The following is a 23,568-nucleotide window of genomic DNA, read 5'->3' as shown; positions in this document are numbered from 1 at the left end:
CCGGCGACGCTCCGCTGTTTCGGATGAAAAAAAAAAAAGCTTTCGGGAGAAGCGAAAGGCAACGGCGGCAGATGTTCAAGACGGCGGAGGAGGACGTGGTGCATCTCACGGGGAGCTTTTGAGGGGGGCGACGCTGTTTGCAAACCCCCCACACACTCCCCCTGCGGGAGACCGGTGACTAGCCGGCGGCGCCGTTAGAAGAGGCGGGGCTTTGCACAAGCAGCCCCTTGTTACAAGGGAGCCGTTGCACGCTCGGCTCGCCCTGGAGGTGCAAGCAAGGCGGGCGAGTTGGGCATATAGCTGGCAGGTGGGTGGAAGGCTTATGGCTTCGATGCGTGCGGGTGATTTGAACAGCAGGCGTCTGTGCAAACCCACACGTCTGTGGTGGAAGGGAAGCGGCGAGGGGAAAATGGGAAAGGCGTGGGGGCGGTGGTGCAAACTGGGTGCAAACTGGGGGGGGCAACATTTGAGCTTCGAACCGAGGCTTGTGCAATGCTTGTGCCCCCCCCAATCGTGGGGCCAGGGTACTTAATGGGTGGGGTGGTGGGGGATGAATTGGGCTTGGCAAAAAAACAACTCCGGGTGCCCCCCGTGGGTGCATTCTCCTGGCTGGGCTTCTGAGATGGAGCTGAGCTTATTCTGGGGCAAGGAAGAGCCTCCTGGCTTGGCTTCAGGTATCCTGGGGGTTGTGGGGAGAAGATCCCAGGCTCCCCTGTTGGTGAGCTGGAGCCTTTTTTGCAGAAATGTTTGGCGGAGTTTAAAAAAAAAAAAAAGGCAAACAAAAAAAGGCTGTCCTGATTTTATGGTGGGTTTTTAAAATTTGAAATTGGTTTTAAATTGAAATGTTTTAAATTATGGGCCAAACTTATTTAATTATTTTAAATCTATTTTAACTTTTGTGTACAAATGTTTTACTTTGGCTGTTCACCGCCCTGAGTCCGAAAGGAGAAGGGCGGTATAGAAATCTGATAAAATAAATAAATAAGAAGAGTGCTGAGAATTGACTTTTGCCCTCTGGAAAGAGGTTCCTAAGCGTGACCTGCAGGAATTTGTAGGTCCTGCAAAAAAGGTAATTCGATTCGATTCGATTCACAGAGTTGGAAGGGACCTTGTAGGGCATCTAGTCCGACCCCTCGTCCAAGCAGGAGACCCCACACCAGTGGTTCTCAACCTTCCTAAGGCCGCCACCCTTTAATACAGTTCCTCATGTTGTGGTGACCCCCAACCATAAAATTGTTCCTAAGACCATTGAAAATATGTATTTTCCGATGGTCTTAGGCGACCCCTGTGAAAGGGTCGTTCGACCCCCAAAGGGGTCCCGACCCACAGGTTGAGAACCACTGCGGCCTACATCATTTCTGACAAATGGTAGTCCAATCTCTTCTTGAAAGCCTCCAGTGATGAAGTTTAATGGTTTGGGCCAGGCTTCCCCCCACCCTCTCCCTGGCCTAGCAATATATCAGAGGTCTTCAAACTTGGCAGCTTTAAGACTTGTGGACTTCAACTCCCAGAATTCTCCAGCCAGCTGCCAAGTTTGGGGACCTCTGCAATGTATTGTATAATCGCTTCCCATTATCCCCAGGCAGCATGGGACCAGTGAAAATTGCTCATAGGTCTATGCATCAAAAAAAAATAAACGTGATAATAGAAACCAGTTTCAGCTTTGCCACCATCCATGGTGGGAACCTTATCCTTTATTTTTCCATGATAATTTTTAGGGGGAAAAAATAAGCTTGTACAGTGCTTCCCTTCATTGCTCCAAACCACTCTTCAGAAAATCCTTTTTACCCAATGTAGGTGATAAAGTCAATTTAAATATCCCTGTTGTGATGGGGGTAATGGGTTGATGTGTTGTTACTCTCCATTTATTCAATTTTGGGTTTTTTACCTAACTTTGGGAAGCACTGGTCTTGGTAGAATTGTGGTCTCGGAAACTGGGCTTGTAAAATGACCCCTTTGGAGTATGGAAGAAAATATTAGAATGTTTATATGTTTATCTCATGCTCTGCTAATATTTAATGTGTGGATATAGATATGTACATGTTTTATAATATGTACATATTATACTAGTACGTATGTATAATTTAGTACATATGTATAAAAGTTGAGAACGACTAGCACATATTTGCGAGGGGAACCTTTACCTTTACCTTTATAATTTATAAGTAAAAGCTAAGATACATAGAGCACTGGCCCAAGTTTTTTTTTTAAGATAAAAGTCCATAAACAAAAATTTTAGAGACTTCTATTGTGGAAGGAGATATATTTCCTTCAGTTACATGATATATTTACTTACAGCAGGACTAATAGAAGGACTAATAGAAGGATTAATTATTGAAATGTAACAATGATTTTTGCCAGCTCATCTGGAAAATATTGAACCAGTGGAATGCCATGGGGAATGGCTTTCGGAGAATTAAAAACCAAGAGATAATTTTTGTTAAAAAACAAACAAACACACCCACTACTGAGACTCACTCCATTCATTTAAAGTGAGGAAGCATCCAATGATGCTTGCAAGATTTATTTGCTCTTAGTGAGATCTACCCAGCATTAGTGGATGCTTTATTCAGGAATTCAGGATAAGTACAGTATCAGAATCAAGTGTACCTGGGTAATAATCCCAAATACACTCCTGATGAATCCACTTACATTCTCTACGGAGTGAAGTTTTTACCTGGTTCTTAAATCGTACAAATCCATGATATAATTTGCTTGGCCTTGGCCTTGGCCTTTCGTATTATGAGAACTGGGCTATTACAGCTTTGAATGGTAGTTTATAGTTCAGTATTTCTCAACCTTGGCAACAGGTGGATGTAAATTCCCAGAATTCCACAGCCAGCCATGCTAAAGTTCCCAAGGCTAAGAAACACTGACCATGTATCAATGGTCAAGGCAATTAAAGTTTTTTCAGCAAGCCATGGTTTAATTAGCTATGGTTATTTAAGTAATTGGAAGTCAGGAAGTGCTTTTGTTTAATCTGTTCTAATATTTCATACTGTACGTTCATGACTGAGAGGATATTTTTGTGCGTATCTGTACATTTTTGTGCATCTTTTGGGGGGAATATCAAGAGATTTAGCCTGCTAGAAATTTATCATTGTTAAAAAAGAATTATTTGCTGAAAATAAACCCAGGAGCTTTCATTAAAAGAAGAGACGAATGATATATTTTATTTATAATTAATTATCTTTGCTGCCTAAGAAAATCAGCTCAGTAGCTATAGACTTTTATCAGCATAAAAATGTATTAAAACAACAATAACACAGGAACATTTGATTAGAAAAAAATGTTTTACTAAATTAAAATGGCAACAAATCAGAACTTCTCAGCTGTGGTTGACTGCCAAGGGGGACATGGGTTGCTGATCAACTTTTTTTCTTTTTGTACAGCTGTGCTTGAAGGAAGGAAGTGAAATCAGGAAATGGCAAATCTAAAATGATAATAGCCTGTCAGGATGATAACAGAGCATTGTGAATTGAATATGAAACTTACAGTATGCCATTTGGTGAGGGATACAACTTAATTATGTAAACTGCCTGGTGTCTAAATGTTGACATAGAGTGGTATATAGCCACCTCAAATTTAATACAATAGTGAAAGGCATTTATTCATTCATTCATTCAGTGGCCTTTGTGGGGAGTTACTCTGTCAAACCTGGTCCTTCCAGGAAATTTCCAGGCTTGGCTTGCTGATCTTAAATTTCATAGAGTGGAAGAAGTCACAAGTGTATTAGCCATTCTTGTCCTGCTATAAACCAGGAGTGAACATTTAGTCAAGGAATAGAAGTAGCAAGCAAACAACAACAAAAATGTTGTTTAGGGGGAATGACCATTCTTACATTCTTGATTTTAAGGAAAAGCGGATGTGGTTAAGGTACTGGTCTTAGAAACCAGGGGTCTGAGTTCTAATCCTGCCTTAGGTATAAAAGCTGATTGGGTGATTTTGCACCAGTCACTCTCTCTCCACCCAACCCACCTCACAGAATTACTGTGGGGAAAAGAGGAAAGAGCATTATGTATAAACTCCTTGAGTTATTTATAAACTAATAAAGGTGGGATTAAAATCAAATAAATGAACTCCAAGAGTAGTGTTCATAAATAGTGTTGGAGAAAAAGATGATGGGAATGCATGTTCTAAGCATTTCTGAAGAACAGTCTAAACAGGATTCAGTTTGATAGAAGTGTGGTCTAGGAATATCTATTTTCCTTGCATGAATTAAAATTTACAGAAGTAATAGGATCTAAGAGCATTGAAGTTTACTGAAGATTTAGCCAATGTTTTTTGTACTATCTTTGAGAAATTATGGAATGCTGGAGGGAAGTAAATATTGTCCCTTCAGGAAGATGCAGGCAGGATCAGGGAGTTATGAATCTATCAGTCTGGTATCAATAGAAAATAATATTAGTTTGTGTTTTTATAATTTATTAAACATTACAATTAAAATGCAAGAACTAATACAAACTGGAAAAAGAATTAAAAAGTGTAAAGGAGGAAAAATAGACAAGAAAAATGAGAATGTAAAAAGAAAAAAGGAAATATATAAATTATTTCCCTCTTCATCACAACAAGTATACACAATTTAATAAGTGATCACTTTTTATTAAAATACAACAAATTATCTTTTCTTTCCATATCTCATCTCTTAACTATATAAAAAAAATTTAAAACCTTGTTATTCAGTCCTGGTCGCAAACGCCCATTAAGTGTTACCAGAGATAACATATCTATTTTAACCTTGATAAACCAACTTTGTATTCCTTCCTTTTACTTTTAACAATCTTGATCTTTATTCCCTTCAGATATTGTCATAGAACTTTGTTTCTTTTTGTTTTTATTTCTTTTCTCCTCCTCAGAAAATGTTTCAAAACTTTAAGAAGCAACTTTTCTAAATCCAGTATAGGAAAGTTATCCTGGTCACTCTCTTGGTTTGTTATCTGTATATTCTTTTTAATTATTAAGATATCAGTTGGTTTCTTTGGTATGACCAGTGTAGCATCTTTTTCCACATCATTCTTGTAGCCTACCTTTTTAAGATCCACTTTCAAATTGATCTCCAATAAAATTTGTTTCTCTTCCATACCTTCTTTTAGAGACAGTCTATCCATAACGGCAGACACTTTTAAAATGGACATCTGGGTCCATTGTTCACAAATATCCTTCAGCTTATACATTACAGGTGGTTCTTGACTTACGACCACAGTTGAGCCCAAAATTTCTGTTGTTAAGTGAGTTTTGCCCCATTTTACAACCTTTGTTGCCATAGTTGTGATAGAGAATATGAGTGAAGGGTCTTCGGAAAGTACAAAACTGCCAGAGTTAACAGCTAGCTTAACTGCAGAAGTAAATGGAATAACAGGAAAGTACCTGAAACTCCATGATGTGGTGGCTCAGTGGCTAAGACGCTGAGCATGTCGATCGAAAAGTTGGCAGTTCAGCAGTTCGAATCCCTAGTGCCGCGTAATGGGTGAGCTCCCGTTACTTGTCCCAGCTTCTGCCAACCTAGCAGTTCGAAAGCACATAAAAAATGCAAGTAGAAAAATAGGGACCACCTTTGATGGGAAGGTAACAACATTCCATGTGCCTTTGGCATTTAGTCATGCTGGCTACATGACTATGGAGACGACTTCAGACAGCGCTGGCTCTTTGGCTTTGAAACAGAGATGAGCACCATCCCCTAGTGTCGGGAACGACTAGCACATATGTGTGAGGGGAACCTTTACCTGAAACCCATAGCATAAACACTAGAAAGGGCTTCAGAATGAGGAATGGAAACATTTGAGCTGCAAAATAGCCGCCAGAGGAAATCGCTAGCTTAGCCTTAGGAGAGGAACATATAAATTGTGGCAAGCACAATGTCAAGGTTCCAACTCAAGCAAATCAGAACTCTTGAGTCCAGACACTTCCTCAAAAGACTTCTTTATTCGGTAAATCATATCGGCACACTTGATTAAAAACCAACTCGGAATCCTTCCTGCGGTTTCAACATAATTAAAATCAGTAATCACCCCTCCCCCCCGCCCCCGTGGCACTGGTCACATTGGCCAATTAGATTAATTGACGGGCTTCTCAGGCACCCTTCTCTTTTTCCCTCCATCACCTAGGAGATGACCTTGGTTCTCACGAGAAAGTTCAGTGTTCTGTCTAGTAATACGTTCTAACCTCCTTCCCTCTCCCATACAGTGTGGCAACGATGAACCAGGGAAATGGCCTCTAGCAGGTCCAGTTCAGCGTTGAAACACCTGATATACCGAAAAATAGGTGGTTTGTCTAAGAAATAAGAAGTGGGTCACAGTAGTAAGCAAAGTGCATGGTTAAAATATTAATTGATACATCTTTCATATATAATTTGCTAATTATACTGCGCATGTGATATGTGATGTAGTAGGTTTAGGGAGGGTCTCAGGAAACACTTAGGAGGCGGTCAGAAAAGAGTGTAACCTCATAGTACCTCAGCCAATGGGGAACGAGGAGGGATGCGGCGGCTGGGACAGGGCTGTATAAAGAAGTGAATGGTTTAAGTTGAAACTTTGGAGAGAACCAAGCTATGATAGCTTGTCCCGGCTTATTGCAATAAACATAACAAAAAGGTCTTTACTGTGTCTTGGCTGGTTATTAATCAGGCAAATTTATCACTGGTTGAGAAGGAAAGTAGCCAGCAGCACATAACAGCCTTTAAGTGACTCTTTGCAGATGTTAAGTTAGTAACACAACTGTTAAGTGAATGTGATTGATTTTGCTGGTCAGAAGGTCGCAAAAGATGATTACATAACCTCGGGACACTGCAACTGTCATAAAGATGAGTCCATTGCCAAGCATCTAAATTTTGATCACATGACCATGGGGATGCTGCAATGGTTGTAAGAGTGAGAAATGGTCATAAGTCACTTTTTTCAGTGCCATTGTAACCTCGAATGGACATGAAATGAAATGATGTAAATCAAGGACTAGCTGTATTGCCTTCAATTGTAATCTTTAGTTCCCTCTGGTTCCCTGTAGTGTCCAACCTTCAAAGTCCCATCCTATCATATTTTTTAAGGGATTCAAAATCAAAACAGCATTTTCCCACAGGAAGGATTCTTCTAATTATTTTCAAAATCTTATTTCTGGACCCTTTATTCCATTGTTAACTTTGTTAAATCAATGTTCTAAAATCTCTCTTTTGCTGTTTAATAATTTTAAAAAAGTCCTCAACCTTGCACTTAAAACTTCTTTTACTAAGGATTGAAGGAAACTCACCTGATACTCACCTGTCTTTGCAAAGGTTCCTAATAGCTAAAAAGCAATTTGGAAGCAATTTGCAAAAGTAACTAAGAAATGAAGCTTGGTGAACATTATGTCCTGAAGTGAATTCAGTTCAGAAAAACAAACATTTAAGTCTTTAAATGCCACAAAATGTTTGCTGCATATCTGAGGTGCTGCAGAAACAAAACTCAGTGTGTAACCTAAACGTAATGAGTTCCCATAGACATTAGAATAACTGTTGCGTTTCTAATTAAATAAACCCTTAGCGAACGAACAGGATAAACCAGAAAGAGGCAAATTTAAATGCTCTAGACTCCAGTTCAAATTTTTCCTCCTTTAACTTGATGTCCTCCAGATGTGTTGGAACCGCAACCCCGCCAGAATTCCTGACCAATAGTCACAGTGGACAGAGAATTCTGGGAATTGAAGTCCCAACAGTGTCAGATTGGTGATGCTGGACTTCAGTCTCTTAGATTCCATTTCACGGGCAAAGACTTGGAATAATGTAGGTATTTCCTCCTCTTATACATATTTGGATTTTTAAAAAATGTATACTTAAACTGTTTGCTTGATTAGATGCTCTGGAAAAACCAACCATCCGTAGCATTTCTGGAATATATGATTCGATCTTCCTTCTTAAAGCGGTACTGATTTTCTGGATCTGATTTTCTGAATCTTCCTTCGGCTGCCCCTCCTTCTGACAGATTTGGCGGCTGCTGCGAGGAGACACTTGCCTCTTTGTATTCTCTTGATTTTTTTTTTTTAAATTGGCACAAGGGGTCTTCTGTCCATTTGCTGAAGGGAGGACTTGTTGCCCCTTCCATAGAACAAGGCCTACGTTACGCAGATTGTGTATCTCTTGGCTAAAGCTAGTGTTAGAGCAAAGTGCTGTAAATTTTGCAATAGTAATCAAATCATAATGGCTGATTTATTCTCCAGACACCAGTGATTATGCACTTGTGGCTTTTTCTATGCTAATACTGATGTGTGCAAATGGCCTTTTAAGTTTAAGTTTACTTGATTGTCATTGCACCTCGTACAACGAAATTAAATGCCATCTTCAGTGTATATCATACATAAGAAAACTATAAATGTAAGAATGTAAATCTTTCACATTCTACACAGTTGAATTGAAAACCCCTGATACTGCATTAATATTGCACTATACAATAGAATTCAACATGGTTACTGCTCTGGGATAGAAGCTATTTTTCAGCCTATTTGTCCTTGTTTTTATGGTCCTGTACCGTTTTATGTTATCATCTTTCTCTTATTAATTTGATATATATAGTAGCACATTCCACATGCACTTTTTAAAAACCAAGCAGGAGATGCTTCTCTGCCCCAAAGAGATTGCAACGTGTAATTTAACCGAGGAGAGAAGCAACCTAGAACTAAGGAGAAATTTCCTAATGGTGAGAGCAAGCAACCAATGGGATAGCTTGCCTTCAGAAGTTGTGGGTGCTCCATCACTGAAGGCTTTCAAAAAGAGACTGGACCATCATTTGTCTGAAATGATATGGGGCTGTGATGGTGAACCTATGGCACACAGAGCCCTCTCTGTGGGCACCCGAGCCATCACCTAGCTCAGCTCCACCCCGCATGCGCGCATGCCATCTGCCGACCAGCTGATTTTTGGGTCTCTGCCGTGCATGTGTGTGGGGGCGCATGCGTGGGGGGCAGGGGGGAGCACGGGGGGTGTGGCACTTCCCCCCGCAGCCTGTCTTGGGCCTAGCAGGTCTCCCTGCAGCCTCCTGGGACCAAAAACAGGCCACTGGGGAAGGCCTACTAGGCCCAAAATGGGGGGGGTGTCAAACGCACATGCACGGGGAGAGTGTGGGGGGTTGCATGTACATGAACGGGGTCGCGTGTGCATTGCATTATGGGTGCAGGCATACGCGCGCTGTCGTCCACGCACTTTCGGCACGCGACGACAAAAAGGTTAGCCATCACTGATATAGGATCTCCTGCTCAAGCAAGAAGGTTGGACTAGAAGACCTCCAAAGTCCCTTCCAACTCTATTATTCTGTGTTCTATATTCTAACTCAAAAGTCATAAACTTGTGGTTTGTTTTGAATGTATGATTTTTTTCATTTTTGGTTTACTTACAGAACTAGAAATGAACGTATACTTTTTAAATTATTCATTGGTCTTATTTAAAATATGTTAAATGATTTTCATTTTGTTTTACAAATGGAGCTACAAGTTATTGAAAATTAAGGAATAATGACATCTCTTTATTTTTGCCTTTTTAGGAGCAACAGGTAAAAAATAGGTTTGTGGTCAGAAATAAATGCCAGTATTGTAGAAAAACAAAGTTAGGTGCTCTGGCTTTCTCTTCCACTGTACCAAATCAAAACAGAAATAATTTTTCAGAAAACAGTCAAGAAAATGCCAGGATTGTAAATAAACTTCACAAAAAACAATCCTGAACGTGAAGCATATTGTTGTGGGGGAAATAGGAGGAGGAAGGTGTGGTGAATAAATTTACTGCCTTGAGTTATTTGTAAAAATAATTAAAGTGGGATACAAAAAGAAATTAAAATAAAACAATTATTACCGTATTAGTAATTTCTCTTTTTCATATCTATTCTCCTTTCAGCCTGTAGTGGGAAAAGCTTTTATATCATTTCCGTTGTTGATTTATTTCTTCCTTTGGCTCTCTCATTAACTACATACATAGAAGATGGATTTCAAAAACAATTTAAAATCTTAATTGTTTTTGTAGACCTAACCGCAGCATACAACACTGTTTGGAGGCTAGGTGCCATCTGTAAAAGGATCAGCACCATTCTTGTTCAACTTATATACCGAATTTTTCAGACTATAAAACGCAGCTCGATTTAGAGGAGGAAAACAAAGGGGAGAGTTTTTGGCCTCCACACATCCCTTTTTTGCCCTCCCTGGCCCCCAAAAGTACTTTGCACGTCCTTCCGCATGTCCCATTTTTGGCCTGCAGACTGTTTCTGGGGGCTAGGGAGGGTGAAAACGGGATGCGTGGAGGGTTCGGGAGGCCGAAAATGGGCCCACTTTTGGCAAAAATGGGACATGTGGAACACTGCAGAGTGCTTCTGGGGGCCGGGAAGGGCGAAAAAGGGACACGAGAGTTCAGGAGGCCAAAAACAGGCCTGTATTCGGTCTATAAAACACCAAAATTTTCACCCACTTTTAGGGTGGGTGAAGTGTGTCTTATACTCCGAAAAATATGATACATATAGCCAATCTTCTCTAAATAAATAAGCACAAACAAATAAATAAATTCTTCAATTGCCATGAATGTTTCCAAATATAGGACAACTCCTTTCATACCATAATCTTTTGAGCCAAGTGACTGATAAAAAATTATTGCCTCAAGTTCCTGAAACACGGGACTCTAGTTTACTTCGTTTTGAGGCCGCAATGTATAGGAACCAGAAAACTAGAATAGCCTTAATAAAGCTTAATGTAGGCTTATTAAGCACTCCGCCCCCCAAACTTTACAAACCCCAAATTCTGTCAATGTGTGCAATGGGACCCCTGCCATGTCCTACTGCAGTCCTTGCACTTCTCCAAAGGCTGTTATCTGCAAGTAGTGAAAATAGTGTGCAAAATTGTTCACGGAAGGGGCATCATTTAAATAAGGCAGAAGCCATGTAGCTTGAAAATAAATCTTCAGTGTTGCTGGTTTCCGCAGGGCTGGGGATCTCGGGGCTGGCAGTTAAGGAGATAGACTTGGTCCAGCGATGGCCAATTGCTGACTCATTGAGAAGTCTGGACAAATTGAACTCTTTGTCCTCTTTTTTTTTTTTATCAGTGCTGAATCTGTGGGAAATGAAGACCTTAATCTCTCTTTCGACTTAACATTTCTTTTCCTCTGTTTTAGACCCAGCTCTTCATGATTTAACCCTTTCTGAAAAGGCACTTAAAGAAGGAATGGCAGGTAAAATCCAACTGGAACGATTCAAATTTTTCTCTCTCAAAGCTAGAATTGACTTGGACGACAGCCGTTTCTCTAGTCCCTGTTGAGCTGTATAAATATACATGAACCTCTTTCTGTTAAATATGTCCCTACAAAGCTACTTTGTTCATGACTGCATCGCCTAAAAGTCTTAACGTAATTTTGCTTAGATTGCAATTTCTTGCATTCCTGATTATGTTGGGCTGTTTCTTTTGACTTCTTTTATTTGTGCTCCTCAGTAACTCTGTAGGCTTGTTTGAGTATTTACCTTCAGACCGATTTACCATTCTGATGACTAAAGTCGCCATTCGCTTTGTTAACTTCGAACTGATTTTCATTCTCTTTGTAGAGAAAGTGAACAACTTCCCCCCACTTCCTAAATTTATCCCGCTGAAGCCGTGCTTCTACCAGAACTTTGCTGATGAAATCCCAATTGATTACCAGACGCTGGTGAGACGGATCTATCGCTTGTGGATGTGTGAGTTCAGCTGTATTGGAAATCTTGTTCACAGTGACAGGGGAGGGAGGTGAAAAATGCAGCTTGGTATCTTTCTGAATTTAATCTGCTGCTTTTTTGTCTTTATCGTTAGGCTTCAGGTTTCAGTTTCGTTTTTAAATAGCAAGATACCCAGTCCTTATGGGATATAGAGTGGAAAGCTAACACAAAACCTAGTGAAAACTTCCATCCAGACCAGGGGTGTCAAACTCAAGGCCCGCAGGCCAGATTCGGCCCGCAGGGTGCTTAAATGTGACCCGCAGGCCCGCCCTGGAGACAGTGAAGGATTAGCCCATAGTGCCTCTGCCGATGAAAATGGAGCTTGGGAGGGCCGCATGTAGGCCTCCTTTCTGGCCCCGACGGCCTCCTGCAGCCCTCTGCTAGGCTCCGTTTTCACTGGCAGAGGGCTGCAGGAGGCTGTTGAGGCCGGAAACAGAGCCTCGATGAGTGACATTGAGCTGGCCACGCCCCCCCGGGCCTCCTGAGGTCAAACACAACCCTGATGTGGCCCTCAGTGAAATTTAGTTTGACACCCCTGATCCAGAGAAATGGCAGATTTCCAATGACATGATAAGATAGTTTCCCAAGAGCCAAGCTATGTATCTAAACAATCTGGCAAAATATGTGCAGAGCATGGGACATTGGCAAAAAATATCATAATGCATGAATCATCCTGCAGATTTCATAGCCCCAAAGTCCAGAAGGATTAGATCAGTCGTTTCTTACCTAGCCTTTCCAGAGATATCGATCCTGCTACTTCCCAAATGCATCGGGCTGGCAAGAGGTTGTAAAAGGCAGGATTAGGCTAATAAGTGTTAATTTTACTGATTATATGCCATCTAGGCAGCACTACCTTTCAGCACCTCGCATTAGATAGTTTTTCTCCAGGATAATCTGTCTCTGACCTGGCTCCTTGGGCACCTCTCAGTACCATAATGAAGTCCCTCCATTTTGCCCTTGATTGTCGTGTTCCTCCACCTTCCTCAGCCTTGTGGACTTGCCTAATTTTTCCATGTAGGAGTTAGAAGAAGTGATTTATTGATGACTCATCAGCCAGATGTCCTCCTTTAGACCAGTCTTTTCTAGGAACTAAGTGAATCAACAGGAGATGGCTGTTTCCTTCATGCTTATGCAGGGATTTCCCAAAAATGTTGCGGTTGCCAGCCAAAGTCTATTCTAGGAAAGAAGATTAGCTTAAATCTATTCCAACAAAGGGGCTACTGCTTAAGAGTTGGTGTTGGTAAAGGGTTGAACTTGGCATTATCAAGTTATTTATTTATTTTGATTTTTTATTCTGAGCATCTCCCCTACAAGGCGATTTTGGGCAGCTGATTAGTAATAAAACAACTAGTAATTAAAATATATTAAAATAGTAAAACCGTATAGGTTACAATTTTAAAACTATATAAAATCAAAGCTAAATGATGGACTTGTATAAAGCAAGCATACTTGCCATGGTGGTGCAGTGGTTAGAATGCAGTACTGCAGGCTACTTCTGCTGACTGCTGGCTGCCTGCAGTTCAAGTCTCACCGGCTCAAGGTTGACTCAGCCTTCCATCCTTCCGAAGTCGGTAAACTGAGGACCCACATTGTTGGGGGCAATAGGCTGACTCTGTAAACCGCTTAGAGAGGGCTGTAAAAGCACTATGAAGCGGTGTATAAGTCTAAGTGCTATTGCTACACTTGAAGCATCGAATTCAAACACAGCCATGTAGCTTTTTCTTACCATCCGTTTCTCAGCTGATGGCTTCTTTAGGGAAATCCAAGCCGGCTAGAATTCCAGGGATTCTGAGAGCCAAAAAGCAGCCATAGGGAAAGGCGAGGCTAGTGAGCGAGGCAAGGTGAGCTGGTATCAGCTATCCCTCTTTCAGTGCAGGGAATCCAAATTACACTAGCTGCAACTGATAACATAGTTCAGATAACATGTACTTGAGATGGGTGGCCGTATAAATTCTATAAATAAACAAACAAATAAAGATCTGGGAGCCTGGGACTGATCTTTCATAATGTCCACTGATGGTTGAGAGTGTATTCTTGTGCATATTTGTACACCTTAGTGCAGGGGTCTCCAACCTTGGCAACTTTAAGAATTGTGGACTTTAACTCCCAGAATTCCTCAGCCAGCAAAGCTGGGAGTTGAATTCCACAAATCTTAAAAGTTGCCAAGGTTGGAGACTCCTGCCTTAGTGTATCTTTATCTTTTTATGGGATTATCAACAGTCGATTTAGTCTGCTAGAAATTTAACATTGTTAAAAAAAAAATTGGTTTGCCGAAAATAAAGATCCAGGAGCCTTTATCAGAAGAAGAGACTTAAGATATATTTTAGTTTTTAATTAATTATCTTTGCTGCCTAAGAAAATCGGCTCGCTGGCCAAGAAAGCTTATCAACATCAAATATATATTAAAAATAACACAGCAATATATGACTAGAATTTTTTTTTTTTTACTAAGTTAAAATGCAGGGGTGAAATCTAAAATTTGTTACTACTGGTTTGTGGGCATGGCTTGGTGGTGGGGGGGTAATATGACTGGGTGGACATGGCCAACTTTTTTTTTTTTAACCTTTAAAAGCATTTTTTCTACAACCTCTTCAGCTGAAAAAATGCTTTTAAAAGCCTCTGATGATCCCAGCTGAGTTGCCTCATCATCGGAGGCTTTTTTTTTTAACTTTTAAAAGCATTTTTCCGGTGGAAGAGGTTGTAAAAAAAATGCTTTTAAAAGTAAAAAAAAAGAGCCTTTGATGATCACACAACTCAGCTGGGCATGGCGGGGGGGCAGGGATTTTTGCTACTGGTTCTCCGAACCACCTGCCGCCATTGCTACCAGATCGGTTGATCCGGTCCGAACCGGGAGCATTTCACCCCTGTTAAAATGGTAACAAAGCAGATCATCTCAGATGTGGCTGATTGCCAAAGAAGACCTATCCAGCCTCTGTCATAAAGATGTCTTCTGAGAGTTGGACTTTTGGTCCTTGGTTAATCGGCTTTATTGCCAAAGTACTATTGAGAGAAGTTTTCCTTAGCACTCCAACCTTCACCCTTTTTTGAGATCCAATTTCTCCATTAAGCTTTCAAACTCCATATTGTACATCATTGCTTTAAAGTGCCTTGGATTTTCCCAGTACTTTAAATGTCTTTTTTTTTTCTTCTTCTATAGTTTACTGCATCACCTTGAGTGTTAACCTCATTGCTTGTCTGGCTTGGTGGATCGGTGGTGGAGGTGGTACCAATTTTGGCTTGGCAATTCTTTGGCTTATCGTCTTCAGCCCCTGTAGTTATGTCTGTTGGTTCCGGCCAGTCTACAAAGCCTTCCGGTAAAACTTCACACGCTCTTGTCCTTAAATTTCCAAAATCAGAGCTCCAGCTGCAGAATAAAGAAATAGGTTGGAGCGCCCTCCTTCATCATACCCCTAAATCTTAATTGCAATAGTTTGATCAAGGAGTTGAACACTTTCCATCCGAGGAAAGAATGCAACAGTTGGGGCTGTTTAGAGAAAGAAAAAGGCACAGGAAGATGAATAAATTGATGCACAATAAAGCATGACTCAGCAGGGATATCTTTTATTCCATTTCTTACAACATTAGAATAAGTTTTTGTTTTTAATGTAATAAAAGTTTAATAAAGTGTTTATAAAAAAAAGAATTAGAGGCCACCCAACGGAAATAATTAATAGAATTATTGTCCATTTATAGGTAGTCCTTGACTTATGACCACAATTGAGCCCAACATTTCTGTTGCTAAGTGAGGCAGTTAAGTCAATCTTGCCCCATTTTACGACCTTTCTTGCCACAGTTATTAGGTGAATCACTGCAGTTGTTAAATTAGTAACATGATTGTTAAGTGAATCTGACTTCCCCATGGACTTTGCTTGTCAAAAGGTCACAAAAGGGGATCACATGAACCGTCATAAGTATGAACCAGTTGCCAAGCATCCTAATTTTGATCACATGACCATGGGGATGCTGCAGTTGTTGTAAGTGTGAGAAAAGTCATAAGTCGCTCTTTTAGTTCTTCTTGTAACTTTGAACAGTCACTCAATGAATGGTTGTAAGTCGAGGATTACCTGTATCTACTTGTATACTAAATTTATGTTCCTTGTTCCTCATGCTTCCCCCAGGTCAGACAGCTCTTTTAATTTCATGGCGTTTTTCTTCATTTTTGGAGCCCAGTTTATCCTGACAGCCATCCAGGCAATCGGTATCAGTGGGTGGGGAGCATGGTAAGCAAAGCAACTGATTTTTACACATCTTCCATTTCCCCTCTCAATTTAGATATTTTTTTTAAAAAAATCTATTCACTTATACCAGTGGTGGCGAACCTTTTACTCACCGAGTGCTGAACAAGTACGCGCTTTGCATGCACGCGTTGCCATTTGTGCTAACGCGTGGCTCCTCCCCCGTGCGCTATGCATGCAATTGCACCATCTGTGCATGCTTGTGGTTTTTGCGCGTGCAATGCACACGTGCAAACGCCATCTACACATGCACCTGCTGCGTGCAAGTACTCTGGTGCACATGTGCAAATGCGCACACATGTGCAGGAGAGCTCCAAAGACCACCTAGGTCTCCTGAATTGTGCGTATGCACACCGGAGGCCCGAACACCAGCTGGGGTGCACGCACATGCGTAGCTGCAGGTGAGTTGGGTGGCAGCTCGCATGCCTGGAAAGATGGGTGCGTGCCACTTGGGCACGTGTGCCATAGGTTTGCCATCACGGACCTATATAATAGAAAACAGTTGGTGTTACAGGATCTAAGTAGTTTAATTGTTTCTTAACATTCTTAACACTTTTAACATAGGTTCCATTTGTCCCATTATTAAAGAACCCAGATCTTTAACAAAAAGGCCACTTTTTCCCAGGATTATGTACATCTTTACAGGCATTCTGTTATTGATCAGGTAGGGTGAGCTTTACGGACATGAAGATTGCAGTAAAGTTGTTGACAATACTGCTATAACTCTAAATAGCTGTAAAAAGGTTGATTCAGTCTTTTATGGGTTTGGAGCAGTTCTTCTAAACCCAATCAAAAGATACTTCTCAACAATTTTATAAATTTAATCAGTCAATCAATCAATTAGTTATGGAGAGTCAGTACTGTAAAGCAGGGGTGAAATGCTCCTGGTTCGGACCGGATCGCCCGATCCAGTAGCGATGGAGGCAGGTGGTTCGGAGAACCGGTAGCAAAAATCCCTGCCCCCTCCCCCACCATGCCCAGCTGAGCCGCACTATCATCAGAGGCTTTTTTTTTTACTTTTAAAAGCGTTTTTTCTACAACCTCTTCGGCCGAAAAAATGCTTTTAAAAGTAAAAAAAAAAGTCTCTGCCGATCAGGCAACTCAGCTGGGATCGTCAGAGCCTTTTGAAAGCATTTTTTTACAACCGCTTCGCCGAAGAGGTTGTAGAAAAAATGGTTTTAAAAGTTAAAAAAAAATTGGCCATGCCCACCCAGTCACATTACACCCCCCCCCAACCAAGCCACACCCACAGAACCGGTAGTAACAAATTTTAGATTTCACCACTGCTGTAAAATATTGTTTTGTTTCTGCTTCTAAGCCCAAACCTGCTCTAATGCAACATTACATAATTGTAGGATTTTGTCAGAGTCTTCACAGTGTGACTACTATTTTGAGACAACCCAGGAGCAAATTACAGTATCCAGAGGTTTGTCTTACAAACAGTGGTTTATATACAAGGCATATATATATATACATACATACATACATGTAGCAGGCACATACCAGGCAACCAAGCAATCTGCAACTCTACACGGAGAACTACAATGCGAATAGAACACTACGAGGAGAGATACACGAGGAGAGAGAGACGCCTTCTCATGGCCTCCCTTATATAGACAAAGTGACTCTATAAATCTTAAACTGGCAACAACCCTGCGGACCCATCCTCAGTCTTAATGACCCTGCTGACTCATCCTCATTGCATCATCCTGGTCCACAGCCTTACAGCGGCTGGTCAGCTTTAAATCTTCATTACTCTGACAGATTTGCACTTGCTACAGATATATTTGCGAGTGCAGTTCAAGATGCTGGTCACCACTTTTAAAGCCCTACGTGGTTCAGGGCCTGGACAATTAAGAAACCACCTTTCGTAGATAGTATCTACTTCTCTACCCCAGACAACTGTGGAGCACTTATTAAGGGTGCCAACATCTCACCCAGAAAGTATAGCTATTGTGGAATAGCTTGGGTCCAGAGGCATGGATTTCCAGAGAAAAAATTGCAGACTACAGAAACCAGGAGCACCACTCGGGGGACCCTGAGGACACAGATAAACCTCCAAGGGCTTCAACGACCCACTAAAAGGATGGAGATTACCAGTTGTCTGCAAGGAATATAAATCCTTCCATTCCCCACTATCCTATCAGAGATGAAGAAGCTTCTTGAATGAGAAGCCTTTTGTCCTTGAGAAGATGTCTTCAAAAGAAAAAACAAAGTCCAGTTGCCTCCTGAAAAAGCACCTTTGGGGTCTCCTCAGGAAAATTTCAAGGCACCTAGGATGATCTCATCACAGCCACACCAGAAGCAGTTAAGATAGGTAGCTTCCTTAGATATTGAATTATAACATCTATCCTATTGCAATTCTATGGTGCCATATTTTGGCAATTTTATCATGGTTTTACTGTAATATTTTATCTCATCTATTGTATTGTCAACACACTTTACATACATTTATCTGCTAAATGTAAGTAATTATTTGCCTTGGCCCAATGAAGCAGGAAAATGTTTTCTGAAAATTGCAACCCTCTTTTCTCTTGGTTTCTTTTAGTGGCTGGCTGGCTGCCGTAACTTTTTTTGGCACTAGTGTTGGCGCTGGTGTGATCATGCTCTTCCCAGCAATTATGTTCACCTTGTGCGCTATTGGGATGCTTATATGTCTCATCCGGGTGAGTCAGAGGGTTTTTTTTTGGTTTTGTGGTGCATCCTGTGCCTCTTCAGGGGTGGGGGTGGGGTGCAAAAGAGGGTTACTCTGGGACTCCATTAAGCATAGGCCATCATATGGGCACCATATAATGCTCTAATTCATGGCTGCCCCCTCTCCAACTGACTGGGTGGACTAAAAGTCAGATCCCAAAGAAAATTAATGATATAAATTGCATTAAATGTTTGCAATTATATAAATTACATTCAATGTCTCTAAGATCCCTTCCAACTCTGTTATTCTAGTCCCATTCCATTCCTGTCCTGTCCTGTCCTGTCCTGTCCTATCCTATCCTATCCTATCCTTTCCTAATTCCTATTCCTATTCCTTTTCCTATTCCTATTCCTATTCCTATTCCTATTCCTATTCCTATTCCTATTCCTATTCCTATTCCTATTCCTATTCCTATTCCTATTTTTAATGTAGCTTTACAATTCTTTTTTGTATGTACACTGAGAGCTTATGCACCAGAGACAAATTCCTTGTGTGTCTAATCACACTTGGCCAATAAAGAATTCTATTCGATTCTATTCTACTCATACTCATACTCATACTCACACTCACACTCACACTCATATTCTAAACATGCGAATGGCTTGCTATTTTCTTTCAGGAGCATTGTTATTTATTTGACACATAACTTTTGAACATTCCTAAGTACAGTAACTTTTTCTCTGAAAGGAACCTTAATTAATAACATTAACAAAACATATTGTGATTAGCCAATGGGGTCATGAAAGCCAACTGGAACTACAAGGGGGCCTGAGTGGCGTAGGAGGCTAATGCCTCCTACTAAGGCAGCATTTAACATCCAGCTGCCTGCAATTACTGCGAGTTCAATTCTCACCAGGCTCAAGGTCGACTCAGCCTTCCATCCTTTCTAAGGTGGGTAAAATGAGGACCTGGTTTGTGGGGGCAATAAGCTGACTTTGTATAAAATATACAAAAGTATGAAGGCTATTGCTTAACGCATTGTAAGCCGCCCTGAGTCTCTGGAGAAGGGCGGCATATAAAAATAAAAAAAATAAAAGGGGGCAATTTAAAAATCACTCTGAAATCTTAGTCCCTGTCTCCCAGACTAAACATCCCTACATCCTCACCTCTGATTCCTTCTTTTTTTTTTTTTTCCTAAACCAGGTTAAATGAAAGAAAATCAATGCTTTGGATGGAACTGCAAAACGGACGTCCTAACAGATAGAGGCTTGATTCCTACTTTCTTTCTTTATCTCTCTTTCCAATCAGGTTCACCGGATCTACCGTGGCGGAGGTGGAAGCTTTCAGAAAGCCCAGAACGAATGGCAGAATGGATCGTGGAAAGATCCTCCGAGCAGGGAAGCCCAGCACAGCAACTTTTCAGGAAACAGCCTTCCTGAATATCCAACGGTTCCCAATTATGGAAACCCCTGGTCCTGATCCTGGCCTGCTGTTGGGCTGCTGAAGTAGTTTGGTTTGAGTTGTTGCAAGAAACACATTGGGCTTCTCATTTGAGTTTCTCTCTCTCTCTCTCTCTCTCTCTCTCTCTCTCTCTCTCTCTCTCTCTCTCTCTCTCTCCCTCCCTCCCTCCCTCCCTCCCTCCCTCCCTCCCTCTCCCTCCTTCTTTCTCTTTTTCCTTTAGGGGTGGTGCTCTTTCTTCCCCTAACCGTGGTTTTATTTATGGTTCTCCTTTTATGATGGCAGCAGCTTGTGCCAAGGCATGACTGTTGCCCATAAAATTTGATTAGTCCTATTTTTATTGATAGGAATCCCCTTTTTTTTTCCTCCCATCTATATCATTCTTGCCAACAGATGCACAAGGAACTGGATAAAACTGTCATTTCTCTTGACTGCCTCGTTTTGAGAGGGCAGCCGTTCACCACCAAGATTCCCCTGTAGATTTTGGGAAAGTGACTTAAAACTTTTCTCGCCTTTTCCCTGTTTTTTGAGCTTGCTCATGTGCTAATCCCGGCTCCCTGTATCTTTGGGGATCCTGCAGCTCAAGAGATTGTTGTGAAAAGAAATGTGTGCGAGTGTGATAGGCACAAAGAGCAGCTTGTTCATGACGACAGCTATTTTTTGATGTTTGCTGCTATCAGAGCAGGAGTTTTGTAACTGAATCCTTCTCCCAGGAAAATAATTCCTGGAAATAGAAAGTTAGCAGCATGATTTATCTTCTCACTGAACTGCTAGCTTTCCGTATTGGAGAACTGTATTAATTAAAGGGGGATGAGTTCAAATATGGCCCCTGCTCTCCTAAAATAGGACCCATTTTCTGGAAGTTTCGACCTGTTAACAGGTCTTTGTTTTGCTTATTTGTTTTGTTCAGAGTGTGTTGCTCTATGCTCTCTTCCTCCTACCTTGCTGGCTATTAACTTGCTTGCTAAAATAGAAACTTTGAAGGGTGACTATGACCTGGTCTGAGCCTGTCCCTCTTGGAAATTCTCTCCCCCAACCCCATAATTAAACCACAGAACTTTTCTCATTGCTGGTACTGACAGATCAAATTCTGTTCGATTATTCCACTTTACCTCAAAGCGGATGGATGAGACTGCAAAGTGTCAAGACCCACAATCAGGCTGCATCTACGAGTATTTCTTTCCTCATATATATGTGTGTGTGTGTGTGTGTGTGTGTGTGTGTGTGTGTGTGTGTGTGTGTAATAGCCACTGAATGCAAGGAGATCTTTTATCAGTCTTTCTCAACCTCTGCAACTTTAAGAGGCGTGGACTTCAACTCTCAGAATTGGAATTCTGGGAGTTGAAGTCCACACCTCTTAAAATTGCTGAGGTTAAGAAGTATTGCTTTGGCTGGGCCAGTTCGACATTTCAGCAGTTCTCATCTATCTCTTCCACAACTTTCCAACGATCTTGGGTCTCCTATGGCTTTGGGGCACCCTGATCAGTCAGTGCTCTTCTTCTCCTCACCTGTGTGAGTCTAATTCTAGCATCCTGGGAGGTAAAATCCTCCCCAGAACTTGAGCCAATTCCTTCTCCAAGGATGCTTTTTGGAAGGTACCAGTTATTGTGCTACCTCGGGCAGTCTTGTCCAATCTGATCCAACACACTGGGGCAGCAGCACCTTAGCTATGCTGGTGAGGGATTTCATGGTTTATGCTCCCCATATATCTGGAAGCGGTCAGATGTGGCTAGGCTGCCTCAAAGCATTCAGACTCCCAAATCTTGGGTGCAGTCTTAAGGATAGCTGTTAAGTCATCTGGACCTTAACCCTCTCGTCCAGCAATTAGTTGCCTTTTCAAGCCATTGCTTTTATATTTGCTTTCTGAGGAGCAGGCTTGTCCTAGGTTTCTCCCCCCCCCCCTTTCTTCTTTACAAAATACATTACGTTTTGGGAAAACGATGTGGGTTTATCCAAAAAATGTGAAAAAGCACCTCCGGACAGAATGGAGACCAGGGATAGGACCGAGAAGCGGGTTGTAATATGTGCCTTATCCAATTTTACCTGCTCTGGTTTGTTTCTCTCCCCCCAAATCCCAGCTTTTTTTTTTTTTTTTTTTTTTTTTTGCATATTTAGTGATCCTGGGAGGATTCCCTCCTGGTTCATTGGGAAACTGCCTGTTTTGTAAATACAAGGGCCAAATTCTCCCCCTCAAGTGAGCCAAAGAAAATGAAAACTCTCAATGCTAGAGGCCAAAAATCTCCCCTGGCCTTTCTTTGGGAATAGATTTGTGAAAATGAGCCTCTCTTTCTTTCTTTCTCTCTCTCTCTCTCTCTCTCTCTCTCTCTCCTTGTGAGATTTCTTGATACATTCCAAATGTGGGCTTTGAAAAAAAACAAAAACAAAAAACGGTACCTGCCATTTTAAAACGCATTACACTTGTTCCAAAGTGCCAGAGAACCGCCGCTTTAAAATTGCCTTGCTGACATCATGGCCATTGCATTGCATGAGCTTTACTTCCTTTGCTTTTGCCTTAATTGCTTAAAAAAAAAATCAGGGGGGGGGATTGCTGCCTAGCTAATAGCTGCCCTTGCAGGGTCCCTGTTATAGGCATGCCCCATCTCCATTTCCTCAGAGGAACCCCCTGCTAAACATTTCCTCAGTACCACCAGTTGCTTTTTTTTTTTTTTTTTTTACCCTGCACTTTTGGACTTCCCAGTTTGGCTGCTGGGAAGAGAAATGAGCTGACTGGTTCTTGAAACTCAGGATACCCAGGCAGGCAGCTCCTGGGTACTAGGCTGCCTTAAAAGCATCTCGGTGGACTCCTCAGATGGATGGCCGTTTTCTCAAAAAAGCAGCGCGAAGTGGGACCAGACTTCTTGCCAAATTGCAGAGGGGTTCTGTTCCTTCTGGAGGAGTCTCAGTCAGCAAAGACCCCTCAAGTTCTCCTTTAACGCCGGTTAAATAACAGCAGCAGCAGCAGCAAATGTTGTTCCTGTTGAGTTATTTTGCAGAAGGGGGAGTGGGCTTGTAGTGCAGGCCAGCTGTTCTCTGGATACCAAGCGGGAATTCTAATACTAGAGAAGGAAATGCCCGAGATGAGATCTGCAAAATCAAATTATCCAAGCCGAAAACTGTGGTCTTGGCAAACATTTGGGTGAGGGTATCTCCCGGGAATTCACTCGTTTCTGTACCATGGCTCTGCCCACTCCAGGAACCCCGCCAACCATCATCTCCTGCTGCAGTTTTTGTTCTGGCGCTCTTAGCTCTCTTCCTCAAATCACGCTGTCCTTCAGAACAACGTTTTGAGAACTGAATCGCTTGCCAATGTATCATGTCCGCCATTGTCTTAATATAATGTACTTATAACACTTAATTTTTTTGTAAATGTTTACATTATTCCCAAGGGAACTAATAACATGGGTTTGGGTCAAGAGATGGATGTTGTGGAGAATTAACTCTACTATTCTTATTCTGCATCATGTTGTAGATTATTTGTTTGCATTGTGATGTGGTGTGGTGTTAATTCATTCAGGGTTTTTTTTTTCCCCCTTTAAAAATAAATGAAGCTTGGCTACTGGAA

At 41.5% G+C, this 23,568-nt stretch overlaps 1 protein-coding gene across 1 annotated transcript; it reads left to right on the top strand.

Moving 5' to 3' along the window:
* Nucleotides 1–23,568, top strand: SCAMP4 (secretory carrier membrane protein 4). Its single transcript, XM_034437730.3, has 7 exons — nt 1–307; nt 11,108–11,164; nt 11,532–11,660; nt 14,836–14,992; nt 15,797–15,898; nt 18,462–18,579; nt 19,857–23,568. Exons 2-7 carry the CDS (start codon nt 11,158–11,160, stop codon nt 20,025–20,027), a joined length of 684 nt encoding a protein of 227 aa, XP_034293621.1. The 5' UTR covers nt 1–307; nt 11,108–11,157; the 3' UTR covers nt 20,028–23,568.

This window comes from Pantherophis guttatus, chromosome 1 (assembly GCF_059756535.1).
Source record: "Pantherophis guttatus breed Tessera chromosome 1, ASM5975653v1, whole genome shotgun sequence".
NCBI lineage: Eukaryota > Metazoa > Chordata > Lepidosauria > Squamata > Colubridae > Pantherophis > Pantherophis guttatus.
The sequence above is the reverse complement of the archived record's forward strand: the minus strand, read 5'-3'. Positions and strand labels throughout refer to the sequence as shown.

What these genes read in the sequence shown, in the direction of transcription:
- SCAMP4 (XM_034437730.3), top strand. An exon ending in CCAGTCTACAAAGCCTTCCG is followed by an intron (nt 14,993 to 15,796) that starts GTAAAACTTCAC and finishes TGCTTCCCCCAG; the next exon opens with GTCAGACAGCTCTTTTAATT. An exon ending in ATCAGTGGGTGGGGAGCATG is followed by an intron (nt 15,899 to 18,461) that starts GTAAGCAAAGCA and finishes GGTTTCTTTTAG; the next exon opens with TGGCTGGCTGGCTGCCGTAA.